The sequence below is a fragment of the Lissotriton vulgaris genome, chromosome 6 (assembly GCF_964263255.1).
Source record: "Lissotriton vulgaris chromosome 6, aLisVul1.2, whole genome shotgun sequence".
In the NCBI taxonomy this organism is placed as follows: Eukaryota; Metazoa; Chordata; class Amphibia; order Caudata; family Salamandridae; genus Lissotriton; species Lissotriton vulgaris.
The window spans coordinates 275,183,043-275,209,200 of record NC_141694.1 but is presented as its reverse complement, the minus strand read 5'-3'; the positions used below and the strand labels follow the sequence as shown (position 1 = coordinate 275,209,200).

General features: G+C 44.8%; 1 protein-coding gene across 1 annotated transcript; it reads left to right on the top strand.

Annotated features, from left to right (window-relative positions):
* The first annotated feature begins 23,187 nt into the window (after positions 1–23,187).
* On the top strand, positions 23,188–25,192 carry LOC147707133 (uncharacterized). Its single transcript, XM_086925184.1, has 2 exons — positions 23,188–23,694; positions 23,970–25,192. Exons 1-2 carry the CDS (start codon positions 23,274–23,276, stop codon positions 24,986–24,988), a joined length of 1,440 nt encoding a protein of 479 aa, XP_086781310.1. The 5' UTR covers positions 23,188–23,273; the 3' UTR covers positions 24,989–25,192.
* Positions 25,193–26,158: the final 966 nt, after the last annotated feature.

Genomic DNA, 26,158 nt, shown 5'->3' with positions numbered 1-26,158 from the left:
AGGTCTGTGTGGCTGGCAGATTTGTCTGCCTTGTGAGGGCTGTGGGACTGGCAGGTTTCTCTGCCTGGGGAGGTCTGTGGGGCTGGCAAGATTATGTGCTTGGGGAGGTCTGTGGGGCTGGCAGGTTTCTCTGCCTGGAGAGGTCAGTGGGACTGGCTGATTTCTCTGCCTGAGGAAGTCTGTGGGACTGGCAGATTTCTGTGCCCAGGGAGGTCTGTGGGGATGGCAGGATTCTTTGCTTGGGAAGGCATGTGGCGCTGGCAGAATTCTGTGCCCGGAGAGGTCTGTGAGGCTGGCAGGTTTCTGTGCCTGGAGAGGTCTGTGGGACTGAGAGGTTTCTCTGCCTGGATAGGTCTGTGGGGCTGGCAGGTTTCTCTGCCTGGAGAGGTCTGTGGGGCTGGCAGGTTTCTCTGTCTGGCGAGGTCTGTGGGGCTGGCAGGTTTCTGGGGCATGATGTTGGGTGATCTTGTGACACCCACAGAGGCATGGATTTGGAGACATTTATGGACCAGAAACATTGATCCTTTTACTGCTCCTGAGCGGAGTACGACGGCTTCAGGGTGGAAAAGTGCACGGAGCGCCCCACAGTTCAAAGGTCGCAAGTAAGGTAGGTTGTGCTGGTGTTAAAAAACAAAAAAAGTCCAGAAAGAGAAGAGAGTTACACGCGTTGGTGCCTGTTTCCATGGAAGTCACGCGGGACCTCTGGTAGAACATGCTTCATAACGTAGAAAGGCTGTAAAGCTCTTTGCGACAGCAGTAAACAGAGGGGAAGTACATGGAATGCAGTGCCAGGAGAATTATGCTGCAGGTACTCAATTATGCAGCAGGAAAAGGCAAATTATGCGGTCTAATGCTACACGTTTTTTGTAATTTTTGCCCCTTTTAAGACTGGTCTTGCAAACGTTTCACCACAGTTTCAGTTTAACAACCAAACAACAAAGAGTAACTAAAAGGTGGCCTGTCAATTTTAACAAAGGGCATTCGACTGTGCAGCAATGCATGTTGCTGTAATTTAGTAACTTTTATCTGTTTCAGCTAGAAACTATTTATTCTGCAAGCTGCAATTTATATAGCACCACAGCCCCAATCCTCAACCTCTCTGCCCCAACCCTACCCCCCTCTCCACCCACTCACACCCTGATGTCCAGTTTAGCTGGACCCACCCCTTCAGAACGGACATCACTCGGCAACTAGAAACCAGCGACAAGAAATCGGGTCAGTTTTGGGCGGAAGTGGGTACCACTTTGCCTTGACAAAGTCGGGAGAAAATGGGAAACTTCTCCCAAAGTCACAGACAAAGGTGAAAATTCACAGGTGAAGGGTACATTTTCTTGCACCCACAAACTTCAATGACAATTTTTGTGTTTTCTGTAAAATCCGCAAATCAACATAAATCGCTGGTGAAACTGATGGCACACACTTTTAATCTTTAATGTTTAACATAACCCCCCCTCTTTTCCAAACAACCTTCATCTACCAAAGGCGCTTTTCTTTTACTAAGTGGCTTCAATCTAAACTGGAGACCTTACGCACAGAAGTGGTAGTCGCAATGAATTTTGGGTGGGGTGCACTTGTCTGCGGGCGGGTGGCATAGACTGGGGCAACAGACAGAATCACCTGCGCGGGCAGCAGAAGACAGGGCCAACAAGGCTAGTCAGATAAATAATTAAATTATGGCCTATGGTCGCCGTCACACGTTACCTATCAATTGTCTCCACTCTGGCCTCTGGGATGCCTCCTTGCTTCACCAGTCAGCAATGCGCATGACAATTGGTCACCAGCCCCACCCTAAGGGTGAAGAGTAAGACGGTGCAGACGCGGCGGCGGAGACATCTGCATGCTGTGCAGTGTGCACCATTACCATTTTTTTACATTTTACCATTTAATTTATGAAGAAAATTCTAGAGCGAGCGTAAGTTACATAATCTACCTATATTAATTAATTACCAGTCCCAGACGGTCACTGATTTGTAGTGCTTGCTGGCACCACTGAAGGGGCCCCTGGAGCACAGGGGCCCCCAGCAACGTGGGGGCTGCGGGGGCCTGTGTTACGCCCCTGGGTCCTGTGTTATGCCCCTGCTTATGATTCCACGCCACACAATTCAACTATAAATAATTTAACCCTACAACATTCCATACCACGTAATTACAATCCTAAAAATGCATATATTTCCGCTTCACTCCATACCACATAATTCCACATCACAGAATAACATTCCACATAACTTAATACCACTCCCAACTACATAATTACACTCCACACAACTCAACTACTCATATTTTAACTTCAACCTATATAATTACACTTCACACAACATATTTACACTCAACTCTAAAACACATAACTACCCTCCACAAAATACAACACTGCAACATGTTACATAATTTCACTCCACATAATTATACACCACACCATGCCACATAATTCCACACGTCAAACAATTCCACAATTCATCCCCACATAATTTATCATTTAGCATGATAACACCCCAAATAATACAATCCACATAAATCCAGTCTATGCCACGTAGCAACACTCCACATAGCTACACTTCACTCAATGCCTCTTAATACCACTCAACATAATTTCACTCAACACCGCAACTACCACGTCACACAATTCAACTCTACACATTTCCATTCCACACCACATAATTCACAACAAACGACATAATTCAGACTAACACCACAAATGCATAACACACCACATACATCCAATCTACAACACAAAATTCCACACCATGCTACAATATTTAACAGCACACCACATAAGTAAACTCCACTACATACCACTCCACAACACAAAATACCATCCCAGATAATACCACTCCAAGACACACAATCCCACTCCACTCAATACCACATAATTACACTGCACACTATGCCACATTATTTCACTACACAGATCCTATCTTCGCAACACAATTCCACAACTAACAATTCCAATCTAAACCATATATGTCCACTTGATACCACACACACTCCCTCCACTTCAAACAGAAAACGCATAGTCAAAATACATTGTACATTACAACATTAATAGCTATAACTCTCACCTTCCAATGCATCCCAGCAGATCCTGTTTCTGGAGCTGCAACCTTTCAGGCTGAAGTCAGCTCTGTGCTGCCTCAGAGGAGCAGTGCCCAGTGGTGAATGCTGTCTCTGGTGCCCCCACCCCATTCCTTTACCTGGTCAGCTCTCCTCTGTGCTGCCTCCTGCTCACTGGGTCCCCCACCCCCATCCTTGCCCCTGTCAGCTCTCCCCTGTGCTGCCTCCTGCGCTCTGGGGCCACCACCCCCATCCTTGTCCTCTCCCTTCTTAGAGGCTGTGCCCTGTGGGGAATGCTGTCTCTGAGGCCCCCCACTCCCATCCCTGTCAGGGGCCTGAGCAGTGCTCTGTGCTGCCTTCTGTTCTATGGGGCCCCCACCCCCATCCTCTTGGCTCTGACTGAAGACAAAAAATGTAACTTGTTACATTGTTTAGTCCTGGGTCAGAGCAAGGCTCAGAGCAGGCTGCAGACACAGATCTTGACCCGAGCTGAGGGGGTCCCCTTCACCTACTGAAGACTAGGGGCCCCCCCGAACCGCGGGGGCTGCGGGGGTGTTTGTTACACCCCTGCTCAAAGCTTTGTTAAGCCTAAGTGCAGAGGTACTTCAGCTGAGAAGCAAAAAAGAAACAAAAGGCAACTTAGAATGAATACCTTGTTTTCCTGCAACATTTGTTTACATTTCTTTAAATACATAAACTATGTACTTCTGTGTTAAATCAGGGAAGTACATTTTTAATATTAAGGCAGAGGCTTTTGAAGGCAAAAGGATAAATTGCCCAGGCCTCCACCTTCCAAAGCACCATTCCCCCACCCCACCCGGGGAAAAAGTGGTTTATAGTTCCCTCGTGTATATTATTGTGTCACAACCTTTCGCATAGATTTCGAAATAGTTTTGGATAATGTGACTTGAATTGCCATAAAGTAAGTAGTAATAAAAATGTTGTTCTTAACAGCCCCTTCCCTGCCATCCCCTCACAATATTGGTTGCCGGAAGACCCCAAATTCCTTAATATTACACTGATTTAAGGGTTGTGCGAAACTACTACAAGAGAAACAAAATGAAACTGCAGCAGTGACGAAAGAATCGATGCATCAGCAGCTATGCAATACACACAAACATTGGTAAACGCATCAGGATTCACCTATGTGTTAAATAATAAGCAGTTTTTTGTGGTAAGTCGTACCTTGCTCAGTAGTTGTACAATATAAGTTGCAGAAAGTCTGTTAAAGTGTTATGACTTGTTTATGTACAAGAAAGCAATATATTGTGCTGGTACTAATGGTAAAGTGTAGGTAAGTAAAAGTAAAATATTGAAAAATGTTATGAAAGAGGGAAATAACAGAATTAATTGATGTAATAGCAATATTATGTGTTTAGAGGAACTCTTGAGCCCGGTGCCACTGCACCTGCTGCATCATGGAAATCATGACCCTATTGCCTGTGATTTAATTGCACCTGTGACTGCCTGTTTAGTAGTGAAATATAGCAATATTTGGGGGCTTATTTATGAGCCCTTGCGCCTGTTTTGTTCCGCCATTGCCTCACTTTTCGTGACCCTGCAGCAGTGTAAAACATGCACCATGTTACGACATATGTACAAGGTGACGCATCTAGGTAGATGCATCACCTTGTAAAGCCCTGCGCTACATTATACCTGCATCAGGTATAATGTATGCAGGGTGGTTGTTCTGTCGTAACAGAACCCCGTAGAAGTGTCGCAGTGAAATCTATGAGATTTCACTACGTCATTTTTATGCCGCCAATGCGTCCAAACATTACGCCTGCCTCATGGCAGGCGTAAGGGTGACGCAGGCCCTTTCACTTGTGAAAGGAAGATTGCTGGAGTTGCGTCAGGCTTCCGACACAACTCCAGCAATGCGCCACACAGATGCGTCAGTAACATTGACGTATTTGTCATTCCTTGTGACATGATGCGTCATACTGTAAATTTGACGCATCATTGGTGTCGCAAGGAGGGCTCACTTCTCATAAATAAGACTGTTGGTGTCACACGATGATCTGCAGTGAAGCTAAGAGATTAGAGTTCAAATCCCAGCTTCCCTACCCACGGTGTTTGAGCATAGGCAAATCAACAGCATGTGCACCTGATTGTGGTAGGTTCTTTAACTAAGTTTGGGGCACTCATACATTACAGTTCTTCTAACATGATGGTTGAATACATATGCTGTCATTGGTTTAGCACCTGTTACCTGTGTGCTGCATTCTAAGTTCCACTGCAAAGATGCAAAATAGAACATTTCTCAGATGGCAATGATGACCTCTAAAAAGTACTTGATGCCCTGGGCTTGTAGTGGGCTACAGGCAGCTCTAGGACGGGTGAGGGGGTGGGGGGGGGGTGGGTGGGGTTAAATGCACTATAGATGGGTCCTGAGGCTGGGGGTAGGGGAAGACAATGGAGCAAAGAAGTTACAGGAGGGCGTCGGGGGGCTCGAAGAAGCCCAGAAGCCACAGAGGGGCTCGGAGGAGGTCTGAGGCTGGACGAGGATCAACGGACCACAGTACCTTAAGGCGGGATCAGGACAACTGAGGCTGGGGAAGGGTTTCATAGATGCACTGAGATTTGTGGATCCATGGAGCGCTTTGAGGGTGCTGGTGTGTGGTTAAAGGGGCACTGAGGCTATATGGAGGTCGGACCCTGGTGCTGCTGGTTCATACCAGGACGAGAAGAACCCGATGGCTGCAGCGTACACGGAGCACTACTGAAGTTGTTGGAGAGGGGCCACATACAGGCACACAGGGGGGTGAAATGCTGATAATGACCAGAACAGGTTGCCGCAAAGTTTTTCAACTTTGCAACAAGTATCTGAAGCAAACAAAGGGAGACAGTCATAAACATAGAAGGAGGACATTTTCTTACTAAATGAAAGTGATTATTCCAGGATGGCGACGGGCTCGGCTGTTGAAAGAAAAAAAACAATGATTTCAAAATTAATTTAGGCGGGATTTGTTAACACAGAGCATGGTGCGCTGTTAAAAAAAAAGACTGATTTAAAAATTAATGTAGGTGAACTGCACAGCGCAAAACAGTTAAATGTGTGGTGCTCTATGACGTATTGCACAAATAAACATAATTAAAGTGAAAGCGACGTTGCGGTGTGGGGTTAGCACTTTTTGTAAACATAAAGCACCTGCAAAAGAGGTGCTGCCACCATATTTCAAGTTCAAGTATGGCATGGGGCGAGTGTTTTTTGTAAATATAAGTGTTGACCTGCTAAGCAACTGTCGCCAATGTGGGGGAGCAAGCGCAGTCAGGAATCAGGGAAGAATTTTTTCCTCAAATGTTGTCAGTTTTTTTAACCTGTTTTACTTTACTCTGTTCTTCTAAGAAATCTCTTTCTCACCTACTTCCTTTAGAGACTCGTACACCAGTAGATCACCTCGCTGATAGCAGGGCTCCACTATGCTAACTTTCTCTAGTTTGTCCTCCCTGCTCACTTGGTTAAATGCTTTAAGACAATTCAGATTGCAGTAGACTACCTGAATGTTTGGATCCCTTATTTTTTGCCTGTCTCATACCATCTCAAATCGCTTCATTGGCTGCGAGCTCACAAGGAGATTGATTTTAATGCTCTCTTATTGACCCCATAGATCTTTTCATATAGCTCAAGGAAAAATACTCATGTGACCATTTTGCATACTTACTATTTGCATTCTTCAGAGGTCTGTTTGGGTAGCACTCCCCAGTTCATACTTTCCAAGAGAGGAGGTTGCCCCTTCTCTTTTCTGGCAGCAAAAGCCTTGAACAATGTTTCGGCAATTTTGAGATGTACTTGAAATGAGTCGCATTTCAGAAACTTTCTAACCTGGTTATTTGCTTCTCCTAAATTGTGTTTCTTTTGACGATTCTTCTGGACACTCCTAGAAGCTGTTGGGCTATACAAATCATTATTATTCATCCATTCATCTTGCAGTGCCTCCTATCAATCCTCTGACATTACACCTATTTAATAGAAAATACTTTTCTGACCTTATTGTAGATAAGGTGTAAAACCAAAGACAAATTCTTAGACCACAACCAAGAACTGCAGATTAAAGGAGGCACACTGTTTATTATGCTCTGGTAGTTGTGGACTTTGTTAATAGAATGGTGTTCCTGTCCTTCCATGAATGATAAAATCAAAAATTGAGGGTGTTACATTATCAATAGCACAACCACTGTCCGTGCAGGTAACAGACGTCAGGCAGTGTGGCCGGGTGTGGGGGATTTCGAAGGATGATGCCTAGGGAAAATTAAATAACTAATTCATTTTCCCTCGTTATCGCCAGTCGGAATCTCCCGCAAAAGCCCCACCGCTGTTACCTGCCCGGACCGCGGCTTCAATAGCATCTGGTGAAAGTGTATTATTTTCTTTCTTAAGAAACATTTGCATTACATTGAGATCCCTCCTATGCCAATGTTTGTTAAATAACAAGAAATATGAAACATTACCTCACATTGTTTCATATAATGCTGCATGATTTGTTTCCTTCTGCCACATGATTTTAGCAAATCCACTGCATAATTTTGTTCTACGCTGCAGTATAAGTCTCAACATATCTTGGGCACTACCCCATCTGAAAAATCCATTCATTTATTTAAAAATAAATACAGCAAAACTGGTAGTGACATAGTAAACTAACACAAAATTGTAAGTTTACCTTTGGGAATCAGGCCCTTAGAGCGCACAGAAGAGAATCTGGGGCAAAAAAGCAATACATGCATAGTAATGCACACTGAAATGTAATAAAAGGTACAAGGGGCAAGCTAGATGTCCTATGCCAAACTCCTTTTTGATGGTTAGAAACTTATCTAAACAGATGAAATGACAGTCCCACAATACCAAAACTGTTTTGCATGAATTGATTCCACGGTTCGGAATGTCGGTTTATCTTCAGTCAGATGGAGGTAAACACTTTAACAGTGAGGTCCTCAAGATGATCTGCCCAGCATTAATGATTTAGCAAAGACAGCACTGTAGCTATCAACCTGAGTCTTTTGGTATAGTTGAGCAACTCAATGGGACCATTAAGTCTTGACTAGCTAAAGGGAAACAGGCAACAGTCGACAAATGGGGTGTTGTCCACTACTTTGGAACTTCACCCCCTTTATGCTGTGCAAAAACAAGCTAGATGCTAGCCCAGATCAGCCAATTTGCCTTCTGGCACCAACCTAGTGCTGTGAAGCATAGGGGGGGTCACACAGTCTCTTTACCTGCTTCAGGTCGCTCTTGGAAGTGTTCCTCAGCCCAGTCACTTACTCGTACCACTCAGGCCCAATCCAGGTGATAATATGTGGCAACACAATTTCATCGGGCCAGGTGAGGAGAGAGCAGTTCATTCACCTCACTAAGGACATGATGGAACTCTCAGTGAAAGGGGGCTGCAAATATCCCCGCAATGTCTTGTGCATGTTGATCCGAGTCTTGATCCGAGTCTCACCAGACAATACAGTCATAATGAACCATGAATCGGGTTCTCCGTACCTCCCTGTAAATGAGGCACAACCTCTGGTGGACGATGATCTGAGTCACACCAGAGAATCTAGTCCTAATCAAACCAGAGTTAGGTTCATTGTACCTCCCTGGAAATGAGGCACAACGTCTAGTTTGCAATAATATGAGTCGCACCAGACAATCGGTTCACACATACACAGTCACAAGTTCAGTTACCACACGAGGTAAAATGAGGTACTACCACGAATTTGCTGACCCTCCGAGGGTCACGACCCACTAATTGCACACCGCACACCATGAGAATGTAGTCGGCGAGTCTCATGGGAGAGACGCAGCACGGACGATGAAGCAGGCCGCACTGAGTCGTGCAACTAGTGAATCCGCTCACCAGCAACAAGGCGCTGGTGCATGCTGAGGCCCCATGATGCAGGGGCCACCCTCCTTGGATGCGTGCATGGTTTGTGGGCTCCACACAAGGCAATCCGGACTACAGACACAATACTTAGTTCCACGCTCACACCACTCTGAAGTCAGGATCCAGCAGATGAAGTTGGCGCTTTAGAGGGCACCACTCTCCAAGTGAATGAACCCTCCTTTTTAGTAATCTTGCCCCATTGGTGAGGCCATAAACATGCGTGTAATCCCAATTTAGTGGTCATATATTGTGCAGGTGTACCCTCAGGAGGTGGTTCTTCACCTTCCCTCATCAGTATCATAACATAACCCTTCATAAAACACTTAAATCTTTAATACATTTCATGTTTCTTGCAAATTCACAAAGAAATGCAATTGAAATTCAATGTTTTGATTCTGTTCTATAAACATCAAATCTCTTTCTGTCACAGGTTGTATTTCTCAAAATCCAGTTAACAAATTCCAGTGCGGCATTCAAAATACAACTAACCTATTACAGCACGAGACCCTGAGGTCACCAACCAATCACAGTACAATAATACACCAACTAACCAATCTCAGAGCGAAACAGTATGACGTATAATCTCACTCCTTGCAGCAGCTAACCCTACTTTACAATTTATCTCATTCTTACACAATTCAACAAATCTTTTAAACAACAAATAATATATAACACATCCTGTTTGCTCTGCTGAAGAAAACGAGAATAATTCAACAATCAGAATATTAAGGTTTTTACACCTTCTGACTATTTCACACACAAAATATTTTCACATTCGTAAGTGAATTCTCAGCCACAGTGAAATCACCCTAATCAATGTAGCTTCAACCTTTACATCAATCAGGTTCTGCTTACATCAATCAATAGTACCACAATCACAACAATTCATTACTGTCCTTATCTCAACTGTGTAGTCGACGGTACCTCAGATCTACACCACAACCTGCAAACAAGAAGTACCATTAGGCAATGTGCTAATTAAGTGGTTTCAACACTGATCTCAATTATCCTGGGATCTTCGGCTGAAACTCTTCAACTTCTTCACAAATAATAATAAACATTTATATTTATCAAACCAGGCACTCTAATCTAAAAAAAAAAAAAATAGCCAAAAATTGTGTCGCGTTCTAATCTAGGACCCTGATCAATATTGTGACCTTATGCCCCTATACGGCTATAATCCCTTTGTACCCCTATATTGGCATAACCGATCAAATGCAATATTCAGAAACTCGTCTCTGGCCTAACACGAACAGAGCCACATTTCAGAATCACTTCCTCTGCAGCTTCCTTTGCAGCTCATTAGTGCAAATGACACAGCAGAAGCCACTATCTAAGATTCCTAGATTACACTCCGAGTTCTTCAACAAGATAAAAACTCAGCAACCTGGGAAATCCCCGCTTGCTATGTTTTGATTAGTAATAGAACTCTAATGAGCACTAAGAGACGATCCTAGTGACATCTTTATTGACGTCTTATGTCCAAAAACTTACGTCAACCCAGGCACCTATCAGGTATAAATATTACCAACGTTGCCTTAAGCAAACGCTGCTGCCTCGATACTATCGCTGCCTCGCTGATACTGATGCTATCGCTGCTTCAACGACATCAGCGAACGATGGTGTGGTGCACATAGGAGCAGAACAGCTGTCCCCTTCAGAGCCCAGCAGATGCAAGCTGCCCGCGGACGCTGCCCCTCCTCTTCCTCGACGCGCTGAGAGAGATGCTGTCTTTTCTCCTGCCGAGAAATCCAGCTCCGGCGTTTCCATCCTACTCTTGCGAGTGACTGGGATATCGAGTCCCTGGAAGGAGATACCAGACCTCCAACATTCTATTTCAGAGGTATGGTGTTGACTAAACCCTTAGAGAGAATTCTTGAAGCAAACCTTGGCAAAACCAACTTAACTAAAACTGCTACTTACTTACTCCCTCCCAAGTATTAGGCTTAGGTCAGGTACACTGGGGTAGGCGTAGTTAGAAGCACCAGTTGAGTACGTTAGCTAAATGTATATATAAATGTATATATGTTTTATTCATTTTAAACCATTGTATGGCTAAGAAACCATATCAATGCTTTTACAGTATTATGTCGCAATACTCATTTTACTGTACGCACTTTTTATAATAACTAGTCTTGCAATTGTGGCAATTCATTTCTCTTGTACGAGAAGAAAGACTGTTCAATAAGTAATACCTTTTATTGAAAACGCCCGTCTCTCTATTCTCTGCACTTTGGTGAAAGTAATCTGCACAAAACTGACTGAGTAAAATAACTGTCTATTGTTTCACACGACTCTAGAGATCGACTCTTATTCTAAGGAGCAAAGTTGTCATGTTTATGCGGTTGTTGGAAAACTGAATCCCTTCTTGTCTGTACCAGGGAAGCTGATCACTTCCTATTCAGTCAAGAAAGTTTCCAGTGACCTCTGAGCTAGTTGGTAACAAACCCAATTAAGTTTAGCATAGTCAGTGGAGACCTGGAAGATCCGCACTTCTACGTCCATACTACTGTTTATGTTATTCCAATGCACAGGGCCTATTGGGAAAATAGGAACTACACTACATGGCGCCCAAACGTTTGGTAAGGCGATAAACTAACGCAAGACGTTAGAGTAACTCAGTCGTGCATTTTTCACACAGACCCCTTTCTCCCGTAAATACTCCAATAGACGTCTGGAGTGGGTGAAAGGTTAAAATCCGCCCGACCTTAGTAGGAAGAGATTCCTATGTAAAGCTCTGGTTTATTCAACGTTGAAGGATACAGTGTTCCAAAATATTGTGCACCTAATCTTTGTCTCCTTGGAGACCTGCTCTGCAACCTTGCATTTATACAATGCCAGGAGAAAACGGAACTGCTGCACCCGCAGTAGATGCGACTCAGCAGGGTCCCGGCGGTGTTACTGAACCGGGTGCAATAATCATCACGGCACATTTAAGAAAATCTATAACGTCAAAACTTATAGAAAATGGACTGACAAAAAAAAGGTGGCACAGTCGTCTTCGTGATAGAGGCACACGAATATCGGCAGACGAGGTAATCTATTCATGGATAAAATTTCACACACGAGTTCCACTACTATATCGTAGGGGATCCACCGGAAGAGTACGCTCCTTTCGAGGAGACTTAAATCCCATTAAAATACCAAGAGCATTTGCTCTGGTTTAAAGGCGCCCTAAAACACAATGATCATATTACCAGGCTCGGTCCACTAGGTAGACCAGGAGCAACGTGGCCGGTTCTAGCCAGCTACACACCACATCCGGACATTGAAAAAATGTCTAGAGAAGAACTTTTAGCACTGCTAAAAACATTAATTAAAATACATAGGCAATTAGTCCAATATGTAATGCGGACTGCTACAGTCCAATCAGCTGTTAATGTACCACAGCTGACCCCTCATCAGGGGAACACCAATAAAATTACACCACAGAACATACAGTCATGTCTTGGTAAAACACCCATAAAACGGGAACAAATTCCTTTCTGGTTAGCGCAGAAAATTACTCAAATAGAGGCAGTATTTCCGAATACTACCCCTATTGAGAAACATATGATCCTGACCATCTGCCTTCCTATGGGGGTCGCACCACACGTGGAGGACTGTGACACTTGGGGTACAGTCTTTGCTTCAATTTACACAAAAACACATGGTGTTCCGTCAATGGCGGTAATACCAGAAGTGCTAAAACAGATTCAGAATGAATACGGTCCAGAACCTGCTTTAACTCTTGGTATGAAATTACTGAAAGACTTCAAGCAGGTCTCGGCTATATTACTAGCCAATATAAAAGGAGAAGCAGCATCTGTGGCGATCCGCCAGAAGTTGAAGGAAACAGATATAACAGACCAACCAATTGAGCTTGCCAGAATCATAGAAAAATGCTATGAAGAATTAGGTAGAGACAGCTTGGGTGGAAAACCAGTAAAGCCCCAACTGCTCGAAAATCCTGAAAAATTATTTATTAAAAATAATTCAAACACTCCTAAAAAGAGCTGGGATGGAAATAAACAATCCACTCCCAAAGAAAAAGTTTTCCAGTCCAGTGGAAGGTCTCCTCGATGGAGGGAAAGAACTCCGACTCGAGAACACCAGTCTCCCCAGAGGGAGCCCTCTGAGAAAAGATATAACCTTAGAAATAGGGATAATTTGAAGAAGCCTGATAGATATCAAAGTATTGATACACGTCCCTCTCGATCTTTTTCGCAGAAATCGGAAAGAAGAGGACGGTCAGACCCCGGAGAGCACACCAAGTCCAAAGACAAGGAACCTACTCAGAGTAAAAAATCTCAATTTCCAAAAAAGAAGGTAGCCAGTATTAGAGTAACCGAACATGCCGAGAATACTGAGGACACAGTTGAAAAATGGGGAGTGGGCACAGACAATGCTAGACAGTGCAGCAGAAATCAGTATAGCCCGCAAGATCCTGATGAGTCATCTGGAGACAGTGGACACGAATGAATACATTCAGGTTGAAACTGCCGACACCAGAGTTAGCGAGCCCCATAAGATATACGAAATAACATTGCATATAGAGGGTGATAAGATTAGGAAAATAAGGGGTCTATTTTGGGATAAACTCTCAAAAGGCTATGACATTCTGTTAGCTGAAAAAGATTGGCCCCCAGAGTTTGTCAGGGAGTGCCCTCGTGGCGAATATATGATTATGCCTGCCTTCTCGAATCACATTCCGATTCACAAAAAATATACTTATGCAAGGAAATGGGCAGTAGCCCAGGCACCAGCATTATATAAAAATCATGTAGGATGGGATGAGGACTCTCCTCCTCAGAAAAACCAGTTAAAAAGTGAACCAACTGCACAAAGGCAGTATCCAATTAAGCAAGAAGCTAAAAAACAAGTCAGGGAGATTTTAGATCAACTTGAATACCAGGGGGTGATTGAAACATGCACCTCTCAAATGAACAATCCTTTGTTTCCTGTCTCCAAGCCAGACAAATCATATCGCCCAGTTTTGGACTACAGACACCTTAATGCATGTTGCAAAACTTATGCAGTACAAAATTCGCATAGTGCTGCACTAATGAATAATATAGTTAGGAAAAAATATAAAACAACATTAGACATATCAAATGGTTTCTTTTGTCAAAACATTGCACCAGAAAGCAGATACTTGACCGCTTTCTCAGTAATGGGGTCACAAAAAAAATTCTGTAGGCTCCCACAGGGATTTAAGAACAGCCCAGGACTATTCTCAGTCAGAGTAACAGAGTTACTACAAATATATGATGATGAGGCATTATCTTATGTAGATGATATCTATCTCACAGACGACGACTTGGAGACTCACTTGAAAAGAGTGAACACCATTATACTTGGGTTCGCAGCAGAGGGTTACAAATTCAACTTTAAAAAGTCCCGAATGGCCCATCTGACAGTATTATTTTTAAGATACGAATTATCAAGTGAAGGAAAAAGCCTAGCGGACAACTTCCTAGAGAAGTGCGCTGTACTCCAAGCTCCAAAAATGCTGAAGAATTTACAATCGATTCTAGGCTTCCTGAATTTCGGTAGAACTTACATTCTAAATTACGCAGAGAGGGTTAAACCTCTCTACAATCTATTTAAACCTGATTTTAAACAAATCAATTGGACTCAAAATCATACAGAAATTTTGAGATCACTGCAAACAGACATGTTAGCAAGAACAAAATTAGATACACGTGACAACACACGCAATCTTGTAATCCGAGTCATCCCAGGAAGATGCAGATTCACGTACCTGACCTCTAATGAGGGAGAAAAGGTACCAATTTCAATTAAATCTCACTTGTACACACAAGCGGAAAAAACATTCAGTCCAACAGAAAATACTGTGAAAGCAGTAGAAATTGCATTAGCGAATGAGCGAGAACTAGCACATGGCAAAAGGATCAATATCCTCACAGCGGAATCCGCCTTCGAGGCGCTATTCAGCCCAGTAAACCTGCCTACAGTGTCACTGGACCCGAAATGGATACAGTGTGTAGATTCTCTAGGAGCGGAAGATGTGAAATACTATTTCGCCCCACAATTCGAAAAACTGAATGATTTAGAATATGAAGAAGAATATCCTCTGCCAATCGAACTTCTGCCTCTCCCACAGTACGCCTGTATAATCTATACAGATAGATTTGTACAGCATTTCAACGTAGAGAGCAAATCCTACGATGCAGCCTATGCGATTGTTAAAGGTCGTTGGCTTAGCGGTAAATTCAGACCGAAAATAACAAAAACTGAATCAGTGAGGTACTGTTCGGCTCAGCGAGCTGAAATCCGATCTTTAAAGATGGCACTTGAAAATGCAGAACGTGAATTCCCGACACTAATCGTGTGCGATTCTCATTTATGCGTCAACTCTTACAATAATAAGTTGCAGAGCTGGATTGAAAATGATTACAAAGATGACACAGGTGCCACAATAAAGCATAAATTGCTCTGGAAACAGGTAGCTCTTTTACAGTAAGAACTACAAAAGACTCACGTGATGCACACTCTGAGTCATCAACGTGATGGCGTTCACGTTGCAGGGAATTAATTGGCTAATTCAGCCACAGCGGAAGCAACTAAACCGGCTTCCGTAGCCACAAAAAAGCGTTCCGAAAAATACATAGACGGGGAAACCATGCTGGCAGTAAAAACGTCCTTAAAAGGCGACTGTGCAGCACTACCCGTGAACTATCCATTCAATTATGCATACGTAATCGATGCAAACTCCATTCCTTTTGCTTGAATCCCTGGAGTGGGGGATAGGGTAATTCCAAACAGGAACCAAAGAGGTTTCCTATTACGGGAGCACATATGGGGTTGGATCTGAGACACCAAACAATCAGGGACTCTCTGAGAGAATTAGAATCAGAGTACTGGTGGCCGGAAATGAGTGAAGGTATTCATGAATTTGCAAAAAACTGTGAAGACTGCAACAGAGATCGCAGTGGAGAACCGGCCAGTGTAGTGTCAGAAGCCCTAATAGAAAGCATTAGGCGATCTATCCGCGCTATCATACAAGAGAAACGCATCCCATTGTATATCATCAAGGCTAAATCCACTTAAAAAAATGTGGCCCCAGCGCTCGGCTGACACAGAACGGTTATAAAAGATCTGCGAGTCTTTATCGGCACATACGCAATTTCCATGTTCCATTCTGACCAGGGTCCTGCTTTTAGCTCTCGAGCTTATAAGGAGGGCATGGCAAGCATGGTCGTTGGCTTGCGGTATTCTTGTCCGTCACACCCCGAAGGGAACAGTGTGGTAGAAAGAAAAAACCGGGACATAAAGCAATCTATAACAGCGAAGGTATTAGGTTCGGGTGCTGGGTGGGTCAAACATTTAATAAGTGTCCAGTTAAGCCTAAACAACTTGCCAAGAAATTCTCTAAAAGGTTTCAGCCCATACGAACTATTGTTCGGAACTAGAATGCGAATTCAGGACTTAGATAGTCAGATATCAGTGGTAGAAGATAAGAAAACAGACTTTGACATCAAAGATCGTTTGGCTGTTTTACAGAACTTGAACGAAACAAGAAATTCCTTAAGCAACATAAAGTTAAAGCAACAGCCAGCTACCACTGATGAGGCACCACCAGCCCCAGCAAGGCCTGTCTGGATTCCAAAGATTGGGGATCTAGTCAGAGAAAAAATAGCGGTGAAGAAGGAATTTGGGCCTTCTTACAGAAAAGTAGTACCTGTCTTAGCAATCAACGGAACAAGATCAGTAGTACTACCGCCCCTTGCTGGTAAAAAGGAGAACAGAGTTGTATCAATCGACCTGGTAAAACCACAAGCATGTGGCCTATAATCAACAGTACTCTGTCCCTCACCACCCCTTGTTGTAAATATTTTTGTCCACCCTAAGCGTGGAAGGGTATTCTCAGATGTGAGACGCTTGCTCATTGCACCATCAGGATTCAAGCAAACCGGGCCGAAGACGGCTGTTATGCCAGAAACCGGTCCCCGGGAGCTTGTTTCCTTCCCAGTGTAAGAATTGGCTTTTGTAGTTTGGTTTGCCCTGTTCCCATCATGCACTGGGACAGGAACAGACTAATTTGCATACAGTCAGGTTCTGAAACTGGGATGGTGCAGTGAGCTAAAAAACGGTGTTGGATCTAGCCCTGATCTCTTGACTGGGTGAGAGCTTTCTGCTTAATTCAGAGACTCTGTCCCTCACCACCCCTTGTTGTAAATATTTTTGTCCACCCTAAGCGTGGAAGGGTATTCTCAGATGTGAGACCCTTGCTCATTGCACCATCAGGATTCAAGCAAACCGGGCCGAAGACGGCTGTAATGCCAGAAACCGGTCCCCGGGAGCTTGTTTCCTTCCCAGTGTAAGAATTGGCTTTTGTAGTTTGGTTTGCCCTGTTCCCATCATGCACTGGGACAGGAACAGACTAATTTGCATACAGTCAGGTTCTGAAACTGGGATGGTGCAGTTAGCTAAAAAACGGTGTTGGATCTAGCCCTGATCTCTTGACTGGGTGAGAGCTTTCTGCTTAATTCAGAGACTCTGTCCCTCACCACCCCTTGTTGTAAATATTTTTGTCCACCCTACGCGTGGAAGGGTATTCTCAGATGTGAGACCCTTGCTCATTGCACCATCAGGATTCAAGCAAACCGGGCCGAAGACGGCTGTAATGCCAGAAACCGGTCCCCGGGAGCTTGTTTCCTTCCCAGTGTAAGAATTGGCTTTTGTAGTTTGGTTTGCCCTGTTCCCATCATACACTGGGACAGGAACAGACTAATTTGCATACAGTCAGGTTCTGAAACTGGGATGGTGCAGTGAGCTAAAAAACGGTGTTGGATCTAGCCCTGATCTCTTGACTGGGTGAGAGCTTTCTGCTTAATTCAGAGACTCTGTCCCTCACCACCCCTTGTTGTAAATATTTTTGTCCACCCTAAGCGTGGAAGGGTATTCTCAGATGTGAGACCCTTGCTCATTGCACCATCAGGATTCAAGCAAACCGGGCCGAAGACGGCTGTAATGCCAGAAACCGGTCCCCGGGAGCTTGTTTCCTTCCCAGTGTAAGAATTGGCTTTTGTAGTTTGGTTTGCCCTGTTCCCATCATGCACTGGGACAGGAACAGACTAATTTGCATACAGTCAGGTTCTGAAACTGGGATGGTGCAGTGAGCTAAAAAACGGTGTTGGATCTAGCCCTGATCTCTTGACTGGGTGAGAGCTTTCTGCTTAATTCAGAGACTCTGTCCCTCACCACCCCTTGTTGTAAATATTTTTGTCCACCCTAAGCGTGGAAGGGTATTCTCAGATGTGAGACCCTTGCTCATTGCACCATCAGGATTCAAGCAAACCGGGCCGAAGACGGCTGTAATGCCAGAAACCGGTCCCCGGGAGCTTGTTTCCTTCCCAGTGTAAGAATTGGCTTTTGTAGTTTGGTTTGCCCTGTTCCCATCATGCACTGGGACAGGAACAGACTAATTTGCATACAGTCAGGTTCTGAAACTGGGATGGTGCAGTGAGCTAAAAAACGGTGTTGGATCTAGCCCTGATCTCTTGACTGGGTGAGAGCTTTCTGCTTAATTCAGAGACTCTGTCCCTCACCACCCCTTGTTGTAAATATTTTTGTCCACCCTAAGCGTGGAAGGGTATTCTCAGATGTGAGACCCTTGCTCATTGCACCATCAGGATTCAAGCAAACCGGGCCGAAGACGGCTGTAATGCCAGAAACCGGTCCCCGGGAGCTTGTTTCCTTCCCAGTGTAAGAATTGGCTTTTGTAGTTTGGTTTGCCCTGTTCCCATCATGCACTGGGACAGGAACAGACTAATTTGCATACAGTCAGGTTCTGAAACTGGGATGGTGCAGTGAGCTAAAAAACGGTGTTGGATCTAGCCCTGATCTCTTGACTGGGTGAGAGCTTTCTGCTTAATTCAGAGACTCTGTCCCTCACCACCCCTTGTTGTAAATATAATCAACAGTAGGCCCAGTGGACTCCTGAGAAACAACAGAATACCCAAACTTGCAACAATCCAAGAGGTTCAAACTGAAAGACTAATCACATTCGATCAGCCTGCAGTGCACAGCGAGGGACTATGCAATAATGCCATGGAACTCGTGCCTCTTGAGACACAGATTGAAACAGTTCGTCAAGAAACACCAGTCTACAATGATGTGGCATCAGAATGTGCTACCGAAAGACAAACTGAAAGAACAATTCCAACAATTGACAGAACTGCCTCTGGCTACTTCATCAACTTCGATAACTTTTCTGAGGATCAAAGCAACCCCGAAGTGATGCCAGAAACAAAAAAGACTTTTAAAGAAAAGCAACAGAACTCTTTCAACAAATCAAAGAAGTATATCTGGATGCACCATTGATTGAGCATTGGATTATTTCAGGGGTATTCATACTCCTACTATGCCTAATTTTAGTTTTAATTTTAGGAAGGTTTATTACAATACAATGGACACAGCAAGTCAGAACATCAACTTAGTCCTCAAACCACACAGATCATCCCACGTGAAGAAAACAGAACTGTCAACAGTAAATGTCACAGCCATTCCAATACCCAGCGGGGTAGTATGGGAGAAAACTGACTATGAAATATATGGTCCGGTCGAAATCCTGAAGTATCCTCATCAATTCAAGGTAACCTTAAGTGACTTTGTAAAACCTAGTACATTCTCTGATGATTGGGACTTTGAAAGTATTAATATTATGATGTCTGATTTAGTAATGTCAGCTAGATTCACAGATCATGATTATTTACAAGGTTCGTCTAGTTATGAACAGATGTTCTGCTACACACACTATGGTGATCATTACTTGCATAAATCTGCACAGCCTAGAAATGTTTTTATGTATAACCAATGGGAACATTGTGCTACACCACCTAAAAGCAGTTCTAAAACATTCTATGAGAAATTTCAGTACTTCTCAGGGTTTAACACCAGTGATGCAGAAACGCTTTATTACAAACTGTTAGATAAAGCAGGATTGAAAACAATGCTGACAAATACTAAATTGATATATTCAGAAGCATTTTATGAAAAAATGATGACATTTGGTTTTGATTATTGGAAAAATAACATTGAAACAAAAACAATCTGGGGTACAAAAGAGTGGCAGGTACAAGGCCTAGAAGCACTATTTCGAACCTGCATGATCCCAGAACAAATAATGTTTTTAAATGAAACAATCCAACAAACAACCTGTCTTGGCCTAGCTAAGATCAAAGACCTTAACAAACCGTCTATTCCGAAGCCAATACCTGATAATGCAACACCAGATATTGAGATAGACGTATCCAAAATTTTACATTTAAACAGAACACATCCTGATTGGAAAAAGTGGTTAATCTGGCCTACCGACACAAACAACTGTCAAGATAGATTCCTGAACAAAACACAGGGGTTAACAATGTCCAGACAAGACCCTAGATACTCCCAGAGACAACATCCAGGGATAATAACAACATACAGTGTAGGGAAACTGTGCCTTGAATGGCTAGAATCATCCACTCTGGCTGAAATTAAGCAACACTTGTCTTTACTTAAAGATGGTGCTGATTTGCGCGATTTTATTATGGGACCACGCAAACAGCGTCAGAAACGCTTCATAGCGGCCAGCATCTATGCGGGATACAACGAGGCTTGGAAAGTCACGCAAATTGAACCAGCTGAAAAAATACGAGAAATTGATCGTATTAATTTGGAAAAATCACTTTCTGTTGTGGACAATGGTTTAATGACTCTGTCTTCCAGAATATATTCACTGGACAGTATTGTATCATCTGCCATATATATAATAGACAAAGACTTGCTAATGTTACAGCATGGCCAGTCGCAATTGCGTTCTATTGTACAGTTAGGCTGGACGCTGCAAAATCTTAGTTCAGGCTATGTGCCTTGGCGTTTAATCAACACAACGTCATCGTTTTCCATCTTTAACCTTACTGATAAACAAATCAGCTTGGCACAAAAAGGAGCAGACTATACAATCCTGAGCATCGAAAAACTTGAGAGATTACCTTTGACAATGTCAGAAAGTCCTGTCATTGAATGGATAATACACAAGATTATCACAATTCCGATAACAACTTTCCAATTTAAAAAGTGCCTTGAATACATACCTACTGGCCAGTATGAACGATTGGGTAAAGGATACATTAAGTCAACATGGAAGTTACCATACACACACATATGCTATAGTCACAGCAACAAAAATGTATTTCTTAGTGGTGAGAACTGTAAACATTCACTAAGCGGTATACTTTTGTGCCAGGGTATTAATTTACACGGAGCCTGTGAAGGAAATTCTAACAACCTTTCATGCCACCAGCATGTCACACCTGCAACGCAGATAGAGCCTTTCTTTATGCAACTCGCAAATGGGAGTTACATTCTAATAACGGATCACAGATGTTGTGGCCTTTTGCCAGGAAAAGCCTATCTCGTAAGCGTAACATCCATGGTCAAATGCTGTATGCAAACATTGTTTCCAAACGGCCCTGGAGCCACTGAGACTCCCATTTGGCCTCGTCTGAATTTCTCTTCTATACGAATTGATACTTTAAGCAGAATGAAGTCTGTGCTTTTACACACAACAGTGCCCATCACGTCATCAAAAGAGACGTATGAACTCCAAGTTGCAAGGACAACATCTGAGATTCATGACCTTTTATCAACAAATTGCCCCGTGCATTTCACAGAAATGCTTAGCCAACTCCTTAACATGTCTAGTGCCACAGGCATCCCAGGCATATTTAAGACGATTTTTACGGGACTGCTAACCCCATTTCAAGCAATTCTGGGAATCATTTCTAATTTTGTCCATTCAGTCTTTGGCGGCATACCCCTATTTTTGGGACTTGTAGCAGGCATTTTATTTTTGACCCTCCTGCTCCGATATGGCAAGCCAAAACTCAGACATGACTCCTACAAGGATGGAAGAAACGATCCTAGCAATACGCTACCGGGAAAGAATAACTAGAGTCCTTGGATTGGCCAGGCTGAGAGATCTGAACATGACCTGGTTTCTTTCATTCAGACCAATATGGCAGACCTGCATCTTACCTGTGCTTCGATGTCTGCTATGCGGAGATGAGTGCGTGTTGGACATTTGTCTTTCACTTCCATCAGCAGTACCAATGGATATCGATACTTTGCTAAGTCCTATAACGGCTCACGCATTGTGTTGTCCCCAGCGGCTACCAATCCTGATGACGGCATTCGTTGAGACTCCTGTGCTATGACTAGGTGGTATCAGTGGAGCGAAAAATTAAAGCAACATCACCCAGGTACGACCTTCTGTGAGCATTGCCGATCCAGACATTGATGACAGCAATCATTCTCACACCTGCCAAGTTACAGCACTATCGAACTTGGTCGAACTGTCACCTGGTTTTGTAGACCAATTCTTTGAGAGCCTGTCTGATATGATGTTCTCACCCGAACAGAAACAATAATTTAGAAAAGCATTCCGACACACAGCGTTCCCATGAACTCTGAATTCGGCCTTCAGTTTTGATCAACAAAAACTGCTAAAAAGCGTTGGAACTTTATTCCCCCGTTCAACAAGAATTTTTTTGAATTGAACACTTTAAAAAATATTTTCCTTTTTTCTGGCACAAAAAATTCTTTGCTTAAAGTAGACCTATTCATAAAGAACAGAAGCTTCTACTTCTATTTTTAGGTAATTCTAGAGACATAATAACTTTACATCAGCCTCTAGCACATTTTATAACAAATGCATTTATATGTGATGAAATTATCTCGCACTTCTTTTCTGTATTAAGAGATATTTAGGGCCCGATGTAGGTAAACGCGATTTTCCGATTTCAAAATACCGAGGCGGGCCGAATCGGTATTCTGAAATCGGAAAACGATATGTAGGAAAAAAATACCGAATGAAAACCGAATCGGTCGGCATCGGTAATGAGAATCGGTACGTTCCGATTCAGCTCGTTCCGAATCGGAAATTACCGATTTGGCCAACAACGAATCGGAAAACACCGAATCGGCTCTCATCGAATCGGATAGTTCCGAATCGGCGAATACCGATTCGGTAAAAGCCGATTCGGTAAAAACCGAATCGGCAATCATAGACCCATGGCGAAAAAGCCCATAGGAATGCATTGCATGAACCGATTCGGCTTTTACCGATTCGGATAATACCGAATCGGATTTTACCGATTCGGCTAATACCGAATCGGTAAAAGCCGATTCGGCAATAGGCGATTCAGCCAATGAGGTGGCTCCCCCTCCCCCACCCAAACAGGGAGTGGCAACCCTGGCAGGTGCAGACAATTAAGAAGTTTCTAGAAGTTACTGGAAAGCCTGCCTGAGCCCAACACACAGTTAGCAGCAGTGGGAGAAGGAGGTTGCAGACTGAACAACAGCAGAATGGCAGATCAGGCAGGAAGCCAGAAGTCCTCCCAAAAGAGGAAGCCCAAATTCACCACCACAGAACTGCAGGTGCTGGTTGAGGAGGTGGTGAGGGTGCACCGCCAGCTCTTTGGCAGGCTGTCCCTCAACGTGCCAGACAGCACGAAGAGGAGATTGTGGACCGACATCGCACAGAAGGTCAATGCTGCTGGAGTCACCCCCAGGTCCATTGAGGAACTAAAGAAAAGGTTCTACGACCTCCGCAGCCTCACGAAGAGGAAGCTGGCCGAAATCCAGAGGCAGGCTGGACACACCGGAGGAGGCCAGAACCCGGCGCCACCCCTCACCGAGCTGGAGGAAATTGTCTCCAGCACCATCGAGAGGGCGAGCATCGTAGGGATCGGGACCCTGGACAGCACTGCGATGGCCACAGCTACAGGTAAGAAGCATGCGCATCATGACACACCCTACCAGACACCTCCCCATTAGACACAATGCATAGGCAAACACCAGCACTGTACTGCCACCAACATACAAGAGACAAGCATCATGGTACATGTAGTCAGCAGAAGTTAGCCAGATATGTCAGTGCAGAATCACAAGACAGGAAACAGTGTGACACGGTGTAAGGAGATGCAAGGACATGTGGAATGCCATAATTGTACTGCCTGTAATACATCGGCACTCAGTTTACAAATGCTTCTTTGTACCTAGGGGCACCATCAGGCAGCACCACTGTGGCAGCAGAGGGAGCCTCGACATCTACTACTGCAGTGGCAGGGCCCAGCACCAGCCAGCCTGGCCAGGAGGAGGAGGATGAGGATGAGGAAGGAGACACCACAGGGCTTGGAATGGAGGGAGTCCTGGTGATTGATTTCCAGGCAGTGCACTCCCCAGTACTGCCCAGCTCACCCCCCTTGCAATTTTCACCATGCAACTCCCCAACAAGGCAGACCATTCCGCCGACAACAGCTCCTGCCACAACCGTGGCCTTGCCACCCGTCCTACCTGTCCTGGGAGCAGGGGCACCGGGACCGGCCAGCACCACACCACCACCAGTGGCACCCCAGCCCACTCAGCAGGCCGGAGGCAGCAGTGCCAGACGCCGTGCCACCACCACCACCACCACCACTGCTGCACCAGCACGGGAGGGCAGTGTGTTCCTGGGCCTGGAGGGCCAGATGGTCAAAATCCAGCGCCAACAGGCCAGATCCACCATGGCCTGCCAACGCCAGCTCCTGCAGCACAACCTGCAGATGGGGGAGTTGGTGAAGGGGTTCCAGGCTGTTGTGGACAGCAACAAGGAGGTGGCAGCAGGGTTGGGCAGGCTGACCACTGCCATCACCCACTCCTCTGCCAGGCAGGAGGAGCATGAGGTTGCGCGCAGGAGGGATGCCCGGGTGCTCAACCGGGCCATGGCCCGCCTTGCATCGGCGACCGCCCAGCTGTGCATCCGAAGCGCAAATCAGGAGTCGGTGCAGAGTCAGCAAACGGCTGAGCTGACCAGGGGGATGGCCAGAATCACCACGGCCATGGAGGCCATGTTAATTTCAAACGCCGCCTCCAATCCTGCCCTGGACCTGGGTGATGCTGGAGACAGCAGCAGCCGCAGCAGCCCGGCCAGCGCTGCATCAGAGCCAAGGAGGAGCACCAGGCGATCCGCTGATGCTGCAGGCCATTCGGAGGGGGCCGGGGGACACCCCAGTGGGTCTGGAAAGCGGGCCAAAAAATAGGCTGGCAAGGGGGGATGATCATACCAGGACCCTGGACTTTATTTGTTTTGACAGACTCCATTTTTTAATGCACTTCAGTGATGTAACTGTGGTGCATCACTATTAAAAATTTTATTTTCCAAGCAACATTTAGCTGTCTTTGCATCTGTACTCAGTCAGAAATAGTTCTCAGTGATCTCCTCACGTCTGTATCTGCCATCACATGGCGTACACACCCCAGCTGGCTGTGTCAGTGGCACAGCTTCGTCGTCGTCATAGTCCTCGTAGTCAGACAACTCCACCTCAGTGCCCTTCTTGACCGCAAGGTTGTGTAACATTGCACATACAGCTATGATCTTGCAGCAGGTGATGGGGGTATACTGCCTTGCACCTCCACTCTTGTGCAGGCATCTGAATCTACTTTTCCAGATGCCAAAGGTCCGTTCCACAACATTCCTGGTGCGTATGTGGGCCCGGTTATACCTCCTTTGGCTGGGTGTGGAGGGGTTGAGGTAGGGGGTGAGTATGAATGAGCGGAGGGCATATGCACTGTCGCCTGGAAGAGAAAGGGGTCACATTAGACACATGCATACATGTATTACACCTACCTACCATGTGTTATGGGGGTCTGATGATGTGGCTCACCTAGGAGGTATCCTTCTCCAAAATCGCCAGCCATCAGCCGTGCATATATGCCGCTCTGTTGGAATATATAGGAGTCATGGGTACTCCCTGGAAATTTTGCTACCAGGTCTGTGATGGTGCACTTGGCATTGCAGATCACCTGCACGTTGATGGTGTGTGTCGATTTCCGATTGCGGTATATGTATTCGGTGTCCGCTGGTGGGCAAATCGGAATATGCGTGCCATCTATGCAACCGATGACTTGGGGAAAGTGTGCCATCTGGTAGAAGTCCGCTTTGGTTTGTAGCAGTTCTGCGTGGGTTGCAGGGAATGAGATGTATTGGTCCATCCTGTCTATCATGGCGTCAAGGAATATGTGGAAGAACCTTGACAGGCTGCTCTGGCTCACCCCTCCTGCTGCTGCTACTCCACTTTGATAGCTGCCAGACGCTACCAGGTGTAGGCTGCATAGCACCTGGACGTGCGCAGGGATGGCGTGTGCCCTTGGGGTGTGGTGGTCCAAGTATGGCTTAAGGTCCCTGATGAGCTCAAGTATGGTGTCAGAGT